This window comes from Argiope bruennichi, chromosome 8, assembly GCF_947563725.1.
Source record: "Argiope bruennichi chromosome 8, qqArgBrue1.1, whole genome shotgun sequence".
In the NCBI taxonomy this organism is placed as follows: Eukaryota; Metazoa; Arthropoda; class Arachnida; order Araneae; family Araneidae; genus Argiope; species Argiope bruennichi.
The window spans coordinates 66,429,734-66,446,344 of NC_079158.1; the positions used below are offsets into that span (position 1 = coordinate 66,429,734).

General features: G+C 27.9%; 1 protein-coding gene across 1 annotated transcript in view; it reads right to left on the bottom strand.

Moving 5' to 3' along the window:
- Positions 1-4,951, bottom strand: part of LOC129981566 (protein spaetzle 5-like) — a 56,401-nt gene extending 51,450 nt beyond the window's left edge. The window contains exon 1 of the mRNA XM_056092462.1: positions 4,806-4,951. Within this exon, the coding sequence (XP_055948437.1) occupies positions 4,806-4,820 (15 nt within the window). The 5' untranslated portion in view covers positions 4,821-4,951. The remainder of the gene's footprint in view (positions 1-4,805) is intronic.
- Positions 4,952-16,611: the final 11,660 nt, after the last annotated feature.

Here is a 16,611-nt window from a genome sequence, read left to right on the forward strand (position 1 = left end):
ACTTGAGATATAAATAAATATTTTAAGCTCATAATTAGCGATTAATTACAATTTCATTTACGATCAATTTTAATTTGTCTTCAATGTAAATGCTCAAAGCAACGATAACCAAGATGGCAATATTAATCTCTCTTCAGAAGAGAAACATCGCCCAATGCTTTAAAAGATCTGTTTTATTTTTACTCCTTAGTATTGATTACATGAAGGAACAGTAATCGGATTAGTCTTCATAGTTTGAGTGAATAATTATGCACCAAATTATACAATCAAACGTTAAATATAATTGGAACCCCATTAATAGATATTGAGACCAGATACAGAGATCACTGACACAGTTTATGTATTAATAAGAATAATCAATAAAATTACTCAAGACATTTTATTTTACATTATATATTCTAATAGTCATTTAAAGAATAAGATAAAGCAGAGACTATATATTACGAATATAAATACAAAAATAATATTAAGAATATCTGATTAGTCTTTGTATTTCTTCTCTATTTCCATTTATTTATATGCTGAATCTAAAAACGGATTTTTCCAAGTATTCTTTCCATTAGATATAAGAACAATAATTTGCTTCATTAGCAAATTACTTAAAATTATCTATCTATCTATCTATCTATCTATCTATATATATATATATATATATATATATATATATATATATATATATATATATATATATATATATATATATATATATTTCAATGAAAATGCGTCTTTCTGTGCTCTTGCCTCTGAATATACTCAATATTTCATTTGATGGAAATATAAATTTGATGTGTGAATTTGAATTTCTTTTATCTCAAAGTAGATATTTAGCATTTCAATGTCTCATTTATTTTAAATATTACTTAGAATCCTCTCTAACGGAAAGAGACAGAAAAATTTTGTTCATTAAACAACCCGTTGTTGTTCTTTCTTCAAGTCAGTATTTTTTTATTTTAATAAAGTTTAAAATTACTTAACAGAAAAGTAATTTACCTTCAAATATGAGCTTTTCTTGTAACGCTTATTGTTTTAAAATCATTTAGTTTTGCTTCTCCTACTGAGTTTCATGAGCTTGTGTGTTATCTTAGCAAAAATATTTTTTGGCAGTGTTTTTATAAATTAATAGAATTTATCGCGTTCTTTCTTATTTTCCCATGACCGAAAGTTTAGCAAAGGAAAACTTTGTCAACTAATCTGAAACTGATTCGTGTTTCAAAATTTCTTCTGATGGTTATGAACGTATTTTATTAGTATAATGAATAATAAAATTATCATTAATTTTCAGTTCTTTGGAGCAGTTTCACAGTGAGACTTGTGAGGTTTGTGGAATACAGATTAACTTTTGAAATATAGTATTTCTTTCGAATCTTCTTGACCTTAAAACAACCTTTTTTGAGCCATTTAACACTAAACAGTCTTTTTTTTTTCATTTCCTGAACACCGTCTGGGGCACACATGATTGAAATCCAAATTTGCTTTGCAAGTTTCTAAAACTTTTTTGGTAAAAGCCTGTTTCTGTTTTCTGTAAACTTTTTTTTAATTTTTTGAAATACGAAAGACTTCTTTTCTCTTTCAAAAACTCATACTTTTATTTTCGGTACTTAAATCTCAAGGATTATTGAGTCTCTTAAGTGAAGGAAATTTGGTTAAGAGAAGGAAAAGTAAATCGAGAAACAGGTTGATGAAATCAGTCTGAAAACTATTCTTCTTTGCATTAATTAAAGTTCAAATAAAATTATATATTTTAAAGTTTCAAGTCATTATTAGAATTATGTTTTATATTTGATCATCGAAAAGAATGTGAATAAGTCTTTTTCAAAGTAAAAGCTTTGTGTCTGAAAACAATCATTGAAAGATGAACCTTTAGCATTAGAGAAAAGGACATAGGTAATATAAATAAAATAGAAGAATTCTTACTTATTTAAAATAGAAGAATTCTTACTTATTTAAAATAGAAGAATTCTTACTTATTTAACAGTTTATTAAAATTTCAAGCGATTAAAACTTTTTTTTAAAACGAAATTTGCAATTTGGATATATTACAATAAACGTTCTTCACGTTCTCAAATTTTAGGAGACTATTTTTGAACTTAGTAACAAATTCTATAGATTTCAAAAAATTTCATATTCTTTTTCATTATTTTAAACTAATTATAATATATTATTGCGTATTATAATTAATAAAACGATATATACAAAATTATAATCCGAATAAGTCTTTTAATAATATCGTTTACCTATTTTTCTAAATGCAATCATAAAATTCAATTAAAATTTAAAATCCACAAGTAAATATAGGTTTAACTACCAACTGTTTAAAAATGTTTATCAGCGAAAGGTGATAAAAAGAGTGACAAGCAATATAATGTATTGCTTATGTAAAAAATTAATTTAAGGTATTGTCTCATATCAAAAAATAATCTAATAAACAAAAACTGAAAACAAAAAGGAAATTAAACAATTATTCTAAGGCTCTCTAAAACTATGAGAAGAAATGTTAAATATATATATATATTAATTCCATGTAACAAAGCAAGCAGCAAAATGTTGCACTGCTACGATGTTTGACTTTTTCCTATTCATTTTGAATATTTTAATAATTTATTAACAAAATTATTTGTTGAAAACATCTTTTATTTAAGAAAGAAAAGTGTTTCAAAAAGAAATTTTAATTTAATATTCGTTTCTAATTGATTGCATTTTAATTAGGAAACTGAATTTAAAATTATAATTAGTTTTCCATTTTCTTTTACATCCATTTATATAGATTTATTCAACTTTTATTGAGTGTAGTGAAATTGTTTGAAATTTGTTTATTGCAAAGAAGTCAGTACTCCAATGATATTCTTTTTAGAAACGAATTAATGAATATTGGAAAGGAATTGTTCCACAAGTCACACGAAAAATCAAAATCAATTGCGGTCAAAAAAATTTTCAAATTTAAGAAGTTCGAATGGTTGAAATAACGACTGGGTTATATTATTCAATGAGTTCTTTGAAATACAATATTTCTATGAAACTTTAACAGTATTTGATTTATAATGCACAGTTGCAAAAATTCTTATTCAAGAAATTTTGTTTATTATCGTGAACTTCATTTTTCCACATAATTTTGCTTATTATCTGAAGACGTGGAAATTTAGTAATTTTTTTTTAATGTTCTGATTTTTAAAAAAGTACTTTCCATATTATATAAAAGAATTATACAAATCTATATTTGGCAAAAATTAAAAGATATACATCACAAAAATAAATAAATAAAATGAAATGTCAATTAGAAAATTATTTTTCTCGCTACAAATTAAAATGAACCTTTTAACTGAAAGCGGGTTATTTTCAAAAATTGTTCACCAAATTATTTCAAATCTATGTTCAGAGAAATTGATTTAGTAGTATTTTAAGTGAGAAATAACAAACAAATTAATAAATTATTAATTGATTGAGTTCTAAACGTAATTACAGTAAATTTCCAATATTTTAATTAAATATAGCAGAGTGTGCGGATACATCTATATGTCAAAATGATCAAAGAAAACTGCACTGCCTCATTATATGATTATTTTAAATAATTCCCGCTGATATTTTTGTTTATATCGGCTCTTTGAAACATATACTGACGAGTTTATAATACTGTTTTGCCTTTTAATAATGTTTATTCATCGTTTTTATTTAAATAACAAATGCAAACTTTCCATTAAGGACTTCCAGTTTTATCCTAATAACAGCTTTTTAATGGTCACATACGTGTCATCGTTTTTTATGGTTAAAATTGTTTAAATCCCCAATTGTCTTTAAGTTTCTTAAACTTTAAACTGATTTAAAGAATTCAAAAAAAAATTAGAAAGTTTAAATAGTAAATTTGATTTTTTAATAAAATTTATTACCTATAAAAAAGATATTTCAGTTGAAAAGTTATTATTAAAAATCCTCATTGTACCAATCGTTATAAATTTGTTCGTAAATTCAAGCAATAATTCTAATTGCAAGTCAACTAATTTCGACTTCCAAAAGAAAACGCAAAATTTCAAGTGTGATGAATGAATTAATTGGTTGATCATTAATTAATTGATTTTATTTTCTTACCAAAACTAAGATAAACAAAACAATGAACTTTACGTTTAATATTAAATACATAATTCTTCTAAACAAAACAAATTTATTAATCATACTATTACTACTAAAGGCTATTATTATTACTAAAAGTCTGAAATTCAATGGAATAGAAATGTTCTGAATAATTTATTAAAATTTTTAATATTAATTACATTTTAGCTTAATTTGGAAAAAAAAAGTTTCTGGAGAAAACTGTTTCAAATGTTCAAAACAGTTACTTTTTACTCTAATTTAAATTTCTAAATTCTGGTATTTTAAGCTACACATAGTACATAAAAGCACATAAGTAAATAAAACAAAGACGACGATTAAAACTCATAAAGATTTGCAATCGACAACTGAATTCATATGCAGTACTCGAAGAATTATGAATCTCAACGCCGAAAATAATCTCTAAATTCTGACAGAATAGTTTTCAAAAATGAATAAAATTATCTAAAGGAATTACAAATTTATTCAGTAGAATAAATAAATTCAAAGCAATAATATTTGACAATAATTTCTTCAAATGATAGAAGGAAAATTTATCTTGTTCGTTTTACTAATAATATTTTATAACTTAATGATATGCACGGCTGTCAGCTTCAAACCTTGAAATCGAAAGTTTACACACCGCCGGGAAAGTTCCAATTCGAGCGAGCGATATTTCAATCAATTAATTCAAGAGAGAGAGAGAGGATTTGCTCCGAACTTACCTGAGAAGTCTCCATCCCAATGAGGGTTGACGGTCACACCGTCAGTGTCTTCGGCCTGGTGACCCACGGCAAACTGTGGCATCTTCGCTAAACAACCTTCCTATCTGAAGAGGCCCTACTGACCCACTTTCACCCATCGTACGCTAATTGACTGCAACGCCCCCTGCGGCATCAGAGAGAACTCGACAAGCGCTGTCATTTAAAAGTCCTCTGACCAATCTGCGCTAATGATGCTTCCGGCAGGTCAAGACTCTATGTAAATCAGCGCCCGCCAACGGAATATCGGCAGTTCTTTTGTTGTTTACTTCTTGTAATGGTTGCTATTGGGAAAAAAAGAATTGTTATTACTCTCTTTTTGTATTTCTGAGGCATTTACATAAAATGGTTAATACTTTTGTAATACAATGAAAAAGTGTCGATTGTTCTTGATAGCCGTGAATTGCTGTTCAGGTGTCGTTTAAAAAACAAGTAAAAAAATATGGCAATAAATTGTTGATTGAGAAAGAGATAAACTAATGCAATGATCCCTTAGATTTGAAAAGATGATATACCTCTGAATATATACAGCCATATTGAGTTGAGGTTTCCTTTCATAGCTCTAAATTTTTACGAGTTTTTAATCTATTCGATGAAAGTGAAAGTAAAAAATAAAAAATAATTAAATAAGAGAAGAAGAAGGAAAGAAAGATCGAAAGAAGCAGCGCGGATGTTTAACGACTGCTTATATAACAAAGGGTATTTTGAGTTAAGCTTTGTAATACAGGGAATTCAAGAACGTAGTTTTGACTTCCTTTTTGATGCACAAAAACTTCACATGTAGAATAAATTTGATATACAGGTTGTCTATTTTATAAATAATGGCTACAATTTCTAGATTTTTATTTTAAAAATAAATAAATGAATCGGAAAATCTACAAATATTATTATAAAAGCGAAGCAGATATTAAAGTAAATGCCTCAATTAATATATTTTTACATGAACACCACTAATTGCACGAAGCTTATCAGTCAGTGTTCCATTTCCCCCATATTTATCCTAGTATAGTGAAGTTTCTTGTGGCAATGCTACTATTATGTACTATTTATATTCGGGGTGAAGGGAAGGTCATCACTGTCTGTATTTTTTTCAATAGATATGTCTTTAACCGCCTAGAAAGATGCCCAGGAGAGCATATTAGCTATAAAATGCTTTATCTTGAATTATCATTTCATTCGAGTTGCTATAAAAATTTCATTTTATATGAGCACAGTTTTCAGTTTTTATGTAGGATCTTATGAGCTGCTATAGATGCAACTATTTAACAGCAGTGCAATTAGATTTCGTGAAAGAACGAGCAAAAAAATGTGTTAAATTAGCATGTTTTTCTTTGAGTTTTTGGTTTATTATGTTCATATACACATGCACAAACAAGTACATAGTCTACCCTATGAAGATTTCATTCAAAATTAGTCATAGATATGTATAAAACTACTTAGTGAAATTCAATCATCACTTTTTACTTTCTCCAAAAAGGAATTACTGTAAACATCAAAAAATTCAATTCAAGATTTGATTAATCTCTACATCTCAGAATTTCCTAAGTGCGAAAGAATTTTCGAATTACGATTATTTGCATTTGAATACGATAGCTCAAAAATGCTTTGAATTAGATGTATGAAATTTGGTATATAGACTTTCCATTACAATTGTAGATTTCCGTCAAATTTTGAATGACATCCATTCAGAGGAAATCTGCCAGTCCGGTTGTCCAAATGCAAGTTAACACAATAATTACAGAATTAAAGTAACTTTTAGCAAAGTTCAAATGGCTAGAAAGATGAAATTTAGTAAACAGTTTTAGCCTCTGAAGTGAAGGTCCTTATCAAATTTTTAGCCGGAACTGCCAAAGGGTTAATCGTCATTTGGTTTGTACTTTCGCATTATGTAAACGCCATAATTAAAAAAACGAAATGACTTAAAAAAAAAAAAAAGATGACATTTGATAGGTGACCTTGTGACTACAATTGTAGCACTACGTTAAATTTTGGTTTCATTCGATAGAGTAGTAGATGTCCAAAATACATAGTTGATTTTCGGTACTTGTAAATTAATCATATAGCAGCGATAAATATTCGAAAAAATCGCCAAAAGTCGCATGCTAAATTCAGTAAAAATGTTAGACTCATGCCAAAGATCGATATTTCGCAACTACTTTCCATCAATGTCTTGTAATTAGTACACAAGTGCAAGTTTTCTTTATTACACGAAACAAACAATTCCCATGTGTGAAATTAAAAGTCGGAGCATTTGTGGAGTTCATGGCCTTTCCCAAGGTCCACAATTTTATGTGAGGGATTACATCAGGGATGTGATTGATCAAAAGGCAAAAAAGAGGAAACCCAAAATGCGATGTAAAATAAAACGCGAAGGAAAAACATGCAATAAATATGAATTAAATAGCCAATGTGCAAAAAGAAAAAAAAATCGAAACTACAGCCCAATTAGCTTTCGTATTCATTTCAAACTAATCCTAAAATTAAGAAACCGCTACATAATTTTCCTAAAGACCTCATTTCAAAAGATTCTGTAATGCGTTCTGTGGGCCCAAATGAAATGAAATTTTAATATAGGTAATTCAAATAAATGCGCTTGCCATTTATTTAATAAAAAATTTCAGTACTAAATTCCCCATCATAATATAAATGGTATTTATATGCATATATTGAAAATGTATAACTGTTTGCGTTACAGCACATGCCTATTCTGTGCACATCATGCCTATGTTGCAGGAAAAAACTTTACTGGTAAAATTGTTCTCTCACAAAAACAGAATTCCTGTTGTATAAGAGTTTTATCGTCCGAAGCGGATACGAAGAAGCATCCGATTGAACATCTCCATGTGCCCTACACAAGATGATAAAGTAATTTGAAACAAACAGCTTGCATTCTTCCAGGTAAAGTACGAAAATAAATTCCATTTTCTAGCGTTGAAAATTTGGCTATCATGATTGTTGAAGCCAATAGTCAATTAAAACATGATAATGTGAAGGTGACTGTTGTTCCCCATGGATTGGATATGCCATATTCCGCTGTACACACACACACACACACACACACACAAAAAAAAACTTGCGTCAAAATCAAGTTTGTGCACCTACTGCAGAACGAGGACTCAGAAGCTAGTAAAAGTTTTGCACTTTCATTCTTTGCTGGTATGGTAATTGATGTCGCTGCTTGGTCATGGAATTATTTGTGGAGTGCCGAAGCTACTTTTGCCACAATGAGCTAGTCAACACCCACAACTGACGAAGTTGGACAGCGAAAACTCTCACACTATCCAGGAATGACCCTGGCATCCTGATAAAAATAATAGTATGGCATAGTTTTATAGCTACATTTAGCACCGGACTTTTATTTTTATTTTTTTGAAGAGATAACTGCAAATGGAATTCAAACCTATTCTATCATAGGACAACGGAACAGTGATTTGCTGAAGGATGTTGTAATCCACAACTTCAACAGCGTGGTCATCATGTAAACCATTTGCTAAGACAGTATTTCACAGATGCACGGGTGATCAAAGATTATTTTGAAATAGCATAGCCTCCTCATTCGTTGGACGTGACTTTCAGAGCCTTTTGGCTATAGGTTTTCTGAAGAACAATATTTGTCTTCAAAGGCCAGCATCTGTGCCAGATCCGAAGAATAACTCAAGAAAATGCAAGATATAATCAATTAATTATTAATACATGAAAGATTAATTAAATACAATTATATGCTGACATTTAATGACAAATCTCCTTTTCTTCTGTTACTATTGAAGAAGTTCTGCGAGAAGTTCGAATATATATATAATAAGATAAAAAGTTAACCTAATTAAAATAGTAAAGCATTTAGAAGTTATCTCCAAAAGGGAATTTCTCTTTCGCTTGATTTTTTTTCATCATCAAAAATATAATTAAAAATCAATAAATGCAACACAGTTTTAAATAAAATATTATGTTAAAGTTCAAGGAATAAGTTTTACTCATTTCAAATGTAAACCAGATACAAACGTATCTAGATTAAAATGCCACAGGGGAAGTTGATCTTGTTTTCTGTGTTTAATCCGCCTCGCCGGTAATAAAACTTCCCATGCCTTCTTTATTATTATGACTAGAAATTAGCATAAAAATGAGGGAATACCACATTTATGAATGCCACCTTTAAATTAATTTATTCGAAGTCAATTAATGAGAAATTTTCTTTACAATAAGAGATATAATAAGTTACATCGCAACGCAGTATTTTGATAATTATATATTTGAACATTTTATTGAAGTAAGAATAAATTTTTCTATTAACAAACGATTTTCTCTTGAAAGCTTAGCTTAGAATCAGTGTTCTCGTGTAATCAGATCAGAGCACAGATTCACATTCTAATGTTAAATATTAATTAAAAAATTGTATGAAGCAATAAGTAGAAAAGTCAATTAATAAAATAAAATTAATTAAAATTTTAAGTGATAAATTTAGGAATTATTTGACAATATTTTAAAAAAGATGGATTATAATAAAAAAATGTTTTTTCATATTTTCGAAATAAAATCGACAAAATTATTTTTGGTATTTTAAAAATATCTGTTGCAGGATATGTAATTATCATTTACATTTTGCTATTTTTCAAGTAAAATAGTAAAATAAACATTTAAGATCTGGCATTTTTTGGCAAAAAGATAAATCTAATTTTTTAAAGTTTCTTTTATAACAAATTATGCAATGAAAAAGGAAGGAGAATTAAAGAATATTTCAGAAAAGAGATCAATAAATTCTAGTCTGGAGGGTTAAAATATATAAATAAATCTAAACATCTCATTTGTAAGTGATCACTAAAGATGCCAGTGCTTTAATGATATTGAAATGAAACATAGTTTTCCTGTTGATTAGGTCCGATCACATTTCTTTTAATTGCGTCAATTTATGCTCAAGTGACATATATAGAAGCGCTATACTAATTTAATTTTGGAATCTAATGTTTATCATATAGGACTACATGGAAATTGCTTTTACATTACAACATAAAACAACGAAAAGTTAGATATCAACGTCATACGTAGTTCATCTACATTAACTTTTAGATCAAATCTATCAAAGGAAAATTTCTTCACTATGCCATGAAAACAAGCAAAACAGCACCGTATGTGTCAAGATTAAATATACTAGTCAATAATTGAATCGAATGAAAATAATATACATATTTTTAATCATCAAATTTATTTATCTGTGATTTTGATTCCTCCCCAATGAAAATATTAAAATATATTTATTTAAATGTTTGTTATAGTGGCTATAATTAAAAGTAATTTTTTTGCAGAATATGGAAATAATAGATTGATCATAGTTTAAGATGGCCTAAAAATTATTTTGTTCGATTAAAAGATTGCGAAGTTACGGCAAAAAAAGCTCTTAATGAAAAATGTCACTGATAAGAGTAATTTTGGATACTTTTATATGATTTTGTTAATTAAAAATCATTAATTGACTTTTTAAAAATTTCTGTCATAGATTATTACTTAATTAGGTAAATTTAAAATTCTACTTTGAGGCTGCGCTACCATACATTATAAAACTGGAATAAAAATGCAGGAAAGAGTCGAGGGAAAAACACTCTCAAATTTTGTAATATAATTTCAAAACGCATAGAAATTTTAAATATTATTTTAGGTTGTTTTTAATATTTTTTATTTATATAATCAAATTCCACAACTTTAAAAAATTATTTTATAAAGTATTAGGAATTTCCTACCCCTGCTCTCGTTTCGTTCGCCACCCTCGATGTTGTCCGATACTGTACGCGACATTCGTCAGTTCCATTTAGCAAGTTTTTTTTAACTCCACAGGCCATTTGTTCAATGCTGGAAGCTTAATCTTTATATTAATTTTTTTACGGTCAGCCTACTTTCGATTCAAAATTCAAGGCCTTACTAGGAGAACATTCTTTGTTTATATCTCCAATATCTAAATATTGAATCCATTTTTCACACTTTGCCGCCAACTTAAAAGTTTCACAATCAACTTTTCTTTTCAAATTGCCAATTTCTTTCTCGCTCTTCAGATCCCCCACCCCACCCCTCTGATGTCACTGGACGTTCTATTACTATTTTTAAAAAAACCAATGAAGGGTTAACACGTGTATTGCTTAGAAATTCAGACAATTGCTAGCCAAGAGACGAAAAATTTCCGTTACTTGAAAAAGGTTAACGCACCGAAAAGTTATTCATTAGTGTTTTCACAAACGCTGTCTCTAAAAGTAGAATCAACAAATAATATTGTCTTAAACTCATTTGCTATTCATTGAAGCTTTACTTTTCCTTTTTTTGTCACCATTTCACCAAAATAAATACTTCATTTTATATCACCGATATAAAGTGTTTTATTCGCACTTTTGATACTTATTATGACATAATAATAATTTTCATTTATACTGGTAAAACAAATCTCAAATGTCATGGATCAGGTGATTTTTTATCTACTAATCAGAAAGCGAATTAAAATAAAAGTTTACAGAAAATTTCTTTACATAAAAGATTATTGCTTTCTCGTATAAGTAGTATAGAGAAAGTATAGCAATCGTCAAACTTGAGAGTTTGACGAATTTCCACATTTTAGATTTCCCTGAGTTCGAAAGTCATATTTTTGGAAAAAACTGCGTCTGTCTTTCTATGACAAAGATAATTCAAAACTGCTTTGATCTAGACGATCTCTATCAACTTTTGTGCAAAATCCGCTCAGAGGAAGTCTGTCTATCTAGTTGTTCGACTATAATTTAACCAGATAACTACAAAACGGAGAGAGCTAGATAGATAAAACTCGATGCACAGAATTAAGATTAGTAGTCTAAGCACTATCAAATTTTGAGCTAAATCCAACAAAGGATTGACCGTCTGTTGGTCTGTAGTTTTACAAACATGTAAACGCGATAACTCAAATACGCAATGACATAAATGTATGAAATTTGGTGTGTGATTTAGTGTAATTTTGTGTCAAATTTTTGTTTTAGTGGATTGGGAAAAACGAGTTTAACACAAATTTGATTTTCGGAATACAATGAACAACATGCCAGGAATTAATCGTCAAATAATTCATTTAGGATGACATGGTAGATACAGTAAAAATGCTAAATTCACGCCAAAGATTAATATTTCGTAGTTATTGTACACCAATGTCATGCAAGGTGTTTTGTGGGATAACACCTATATTAGAGTGCATGTGAGAAAGTTTTGGGGAGACCACTGCAGCTGGTTTTTCTTTTATTGCTCGAAGCGGAAATATTACTAGAATTATAAAACTCATCTGTATATTAGCAGCATATGACGAAACTTTTCTTTTATCCAGCAGATAACATGAACATATATTTTAAGCTACCTGACTTTGGCAACAAGCCAATGAAAATATTTTAGAAATGAATTTTTCTAAATGTTCAATTAAATATTTTTATGTGATTTGCTCCCTATAGCTACCCGAGTGAAGTAGTTTTCAACGTAAAATTTGATAGATATTTAACACGGATTATTTTAAAAGCTTTGCATTCACTATGCAAAGTATCTCCCTAACTTGTGTCATCTCACCTAAAATATTAAAAAACTGAAATGGTTAAGCCTTAAATGCTATATATGCTGAAAGTAAGCATTTTTATTTTAAATATAAGGACAGGAAATAGAATAGTTTAGTATTGAACTTTTATGGGAACTATACTGAATGTTTTTCAAAATATGTGTAATAACTCTATGGACTATTCGATAAACGTTTCTTTAAGAAAAAATTCAATACACTACAATAAAAAAACAAAATCAATAAATAGGAATGATAATATATTTTTATATACCTAATTGTATTGCAATAAAAAGTATCAAGGTTTAAAAATGGATGCACTTCAAAAAATTATCAAGAAAAAAGTATCAAGATTTAAAAATGGATGCACTTCAAAAAATTTTCCATCATTGTTTAAATGTGAAATCAGGCCTTAATTGCCAATACAGTAAATTTCAAAAAAATATATTAAAATCACATTTTTAATAGAAACTTTAAACGAATTAACTTCACACCTTCTTCATCAACAATAAAAGAATAATCCAGGATGAAATATTTGTCTCAATAAGGAAAACGATTTATGTTTCTTTACCATTTTGAATATATTGTTACGAAATATGTTTAAAATTTAATTAAAAATGATTAAACAATTATATTCCAGCTAAACTGGTTTGATTGAAAGGTAATATTTTTAACTTTAAGATAAAGCAAATATCTTTTTTGTGCTATAATAATTTCGAATAACATAAAAAATATCAAAATTTTACATAATTTTTATTAATTAAAATTTCTAAGAAATCATCCTGAGGTGCATATTTCGTCCTTCTAAATTTATTAATTCTAGATCTAATTTTCTGTTCTGTAAGGCGCTAACCCACACATACACCTTCATGATTAGTAGAGTTTAGTTTAGTTATATTAACGTCCAATTTTAAAGCAACACTAGAGCTATTTTGGAACGGATCTCGTAATTTTGAACTGGTCAGATGACAAGGACGACACCAGTATGATTAGTGGTGACATTTTTTCAGATAGCATTTAACAGTTGAAAATAAATTATGTTTAAGATTTTTTTTATATATAGAAATAAAAAGTTCATTTCTTCCAGTATATTTCCAAAATTCCATTCAATATATTGATTGCGCGCATGGCTCAGAAATAGCTTTTGGTAATTTTCTGAAGTTGCAATTTTTCAAGTCAACAAATATAGGATCTCTAATTTGAAATGTGCCGAATTAGCTTCATTCTCGTTTCATTTTTTTAAAAATTTCATCTTTCATTTTTTAAACATCATTATACGATGACAAACCAGCTGAAAATTGCGATATGTATCGTGAAAAAAATCCTTCAAGCCGTTTTTTCAGATCAGACCATTAAAATTAGAGCTGCAAATTTGTATTACTTCTTGAATAATAGAAACTGTTCTAACTACTGCTAAGACGACTGAATACTAGTAAAGTATACTAAGACAGGATTGTTTTAAAATTGATTATATTTTTAATAAAAAATTAATGAAAATTTAAAATATTTTTTAAAAAATTCTCGGTAATTTTGGGGCGTATAATTCCAAATCACCTCATAATTTAAACATTAAAAAAATGAAATTCTATTGATTTCAGTAAAAATTTCTGTAATATGTCGTTTTTTTTTTTTTTTTTCTCCTTCTCCAATTTTAATAGAAATATATAAAATTTTTAAATATTGTTATAATAATACTTTTAATTGTTTTAGTTAATGGATTTATACTGTCGCATTGGCAACGATATTATTGTATTCGTTGTACGAGTACACATAAATAACTGCTATATAAATAACAGTGAATTTCAAAAAGAAAAAAAAAAAGAAAGAAAGACAAATTCAGTCTAAAAATTATTATGGTGTGTTTCAGAATAGAAATTCGAATCTTCTTTTTACTTAAATATTCTAAAAACATGATAGTGGGATTTGGAAACAAAAATAATCGCTTTACTCTAGTGGTATTCTTGGTAATCTTGAGAAATAAATTTTAATATATCTTTAAAAGCAAAATCAGAATAATATTTCAATAGCATGCAGATTTTTGTTTCTTTTCTAATTTTTAAATTTTTGTTCTGAGATACTGGCATAACCAGAAGTGCTTCTATAAAATTTTCTGTAGTATTTTTTAAATAAAAAAATTCTTATCACTTTTTCCCCAGAAATTATTCTTTTTCCTTACATGCATTAATATAAAGCGATTAGTCAAACAATTTAACCTTTTTTTCAGTGTAAAAGGTGTGATTACTTTATATATAATTAATGCAAAGACATTTACAAAATCTCAATCACAATAGCTCTTGTGAATCTTTTAAAAAAATAAACTATTTAAATATCAAAAATGTACTTACCTTTCCTCGAAATTCCATTCATTGCTTTCTTGTTAACTCGGAATTAAACACTTTTTTTTTTTAATTAACTGCATTTCTTATTCGAAAATTAATTTTTTTCCAAAGCTTTGCAATTGCTGAAAGAATTTCAATTTTTCATTAAAGTATATTCAAAAGAAAAGAGTGTTTGCAACTTTCGATAAAATGTTTCTTTTCATACCCCATTAAATAACATAAAATAATTCTAATACAAAGTTGTCATTTCTACTTTCTAACAAAAAAGATTGCTTAATGCAGACGATTTTTTCTTTAATAAAACAATTTATTTGTTGCCAGATGCTTTCTTGTTTGCGTTTCACTGTTTTAAAAAAATGAAATTTGTATAGTTCCAAAAATAGTGTAAATATCTTCTGTAAGCTAATTAAAACTAAAAATGAATTCGCTGGATATATTGTGTAACAGCTTTTACAATGATTTTTACGTTTTAATTAACTATTTTTTTTATACTTGCTGTAATCAATTAAACAAAAAGTTAAACGAAGGGAAATTAATTTACTCTTTTAGGGGAAAATGAGGAAATTACACACATCTAAGGGAGTTTTGTAATAATAAATTTAGCGATGATTTTTCACTGAGCAATTTTCAATATTCATTAGGCAACCATTGAGTGAGGCAACCATGAAGCCAGATTTTTTTTTTTTTTTGTCCAAATAGTTCATTTTTTCAAAATAATTAATTTTCTAAAAAGTATACGTTAGCGATATTTCTACGAATAAAAAAATTCCAGGTAATTTCGTGCAATGAGTGAGAGAATTTTGCAAATTGGGCTTTGTATTGAAATTTTGTGAATTAGGAGAAAAAGCAATGTTTTTAATGAATTCAATAGACATAAATGTAAATATTAATCCAATTAGATCTAAAATTCGTATATTTCACTAAAATAAAGAACATATCAAAATAATGAATATCATTAAATTAATTTAAGATGACAAATTTAAAAATCACTTAGCGTTCTCACCAACAACAATCTTTTTAAAATCCCTCAAAGCAAATTTTATAACGAAGCTCTTTACCAGTTTTCAAAAATTCCGGCAGCATTGAAATCATAAATTTGACATTATTTGCAGGTTCCCAGAATTAAAAGGTTCACAAGAGTTTCGTCTCCCCCCCCCCCAAATAATTTCGCATCATTATTATTCAGTTTCTTCTAAACTGCAAATATCTAGATGTCGAAAAAAACTATAGGTTCCTTCCTCTTTTGGAAAAGAATTGGAAGGATAAGGCGTTATGTATGTGATGCAGAAATTAACATTTTGGCTTAGTTTCCAAGTTAATCATTGCTAGAATACGAATAATCAGTCCAGGGCTCAATACTCCAAAATCGACAGTACAGAATATATTTCAAAGTTATAAGTGGCATCCATACATTATACGTGGACTGAAACAACAATTACATGAACTACTCGATGAGCGCCTTGAATTTTATAATTGGGCGCTATTTTAATTTTTTTTTTTTTCGAAAAATGCAATTTGGGCAGACGAATGTTGCTTTAATAGAGATAGACATTAGTCTTCAAAACTCTCGATATTAAAAATCAATTCTTCGTACAAGTGATTCATCATCAGTGTCAATTTTCTATAAATGTGTTGTGTGGCATTTTTACCAACTCCTTGATTAGTCCTATTTTGCAGAACAGTACGTTGAATGACGATCCATATATTTAAAGTACAAGTAAAAAAATCGATCGAATATGTGCAAATACTATTCAAAGACAGCATCTTCATATAAGTGTAAAAAATGTTCATTTTGAATAATATTTGAAGCATTTCAATTAAGGTATTATCTTACGTTTAAAAAAATTAATGAAAGTTAATAAATGCTTTATTATTTCAGATTCTGCCCTTATAATAA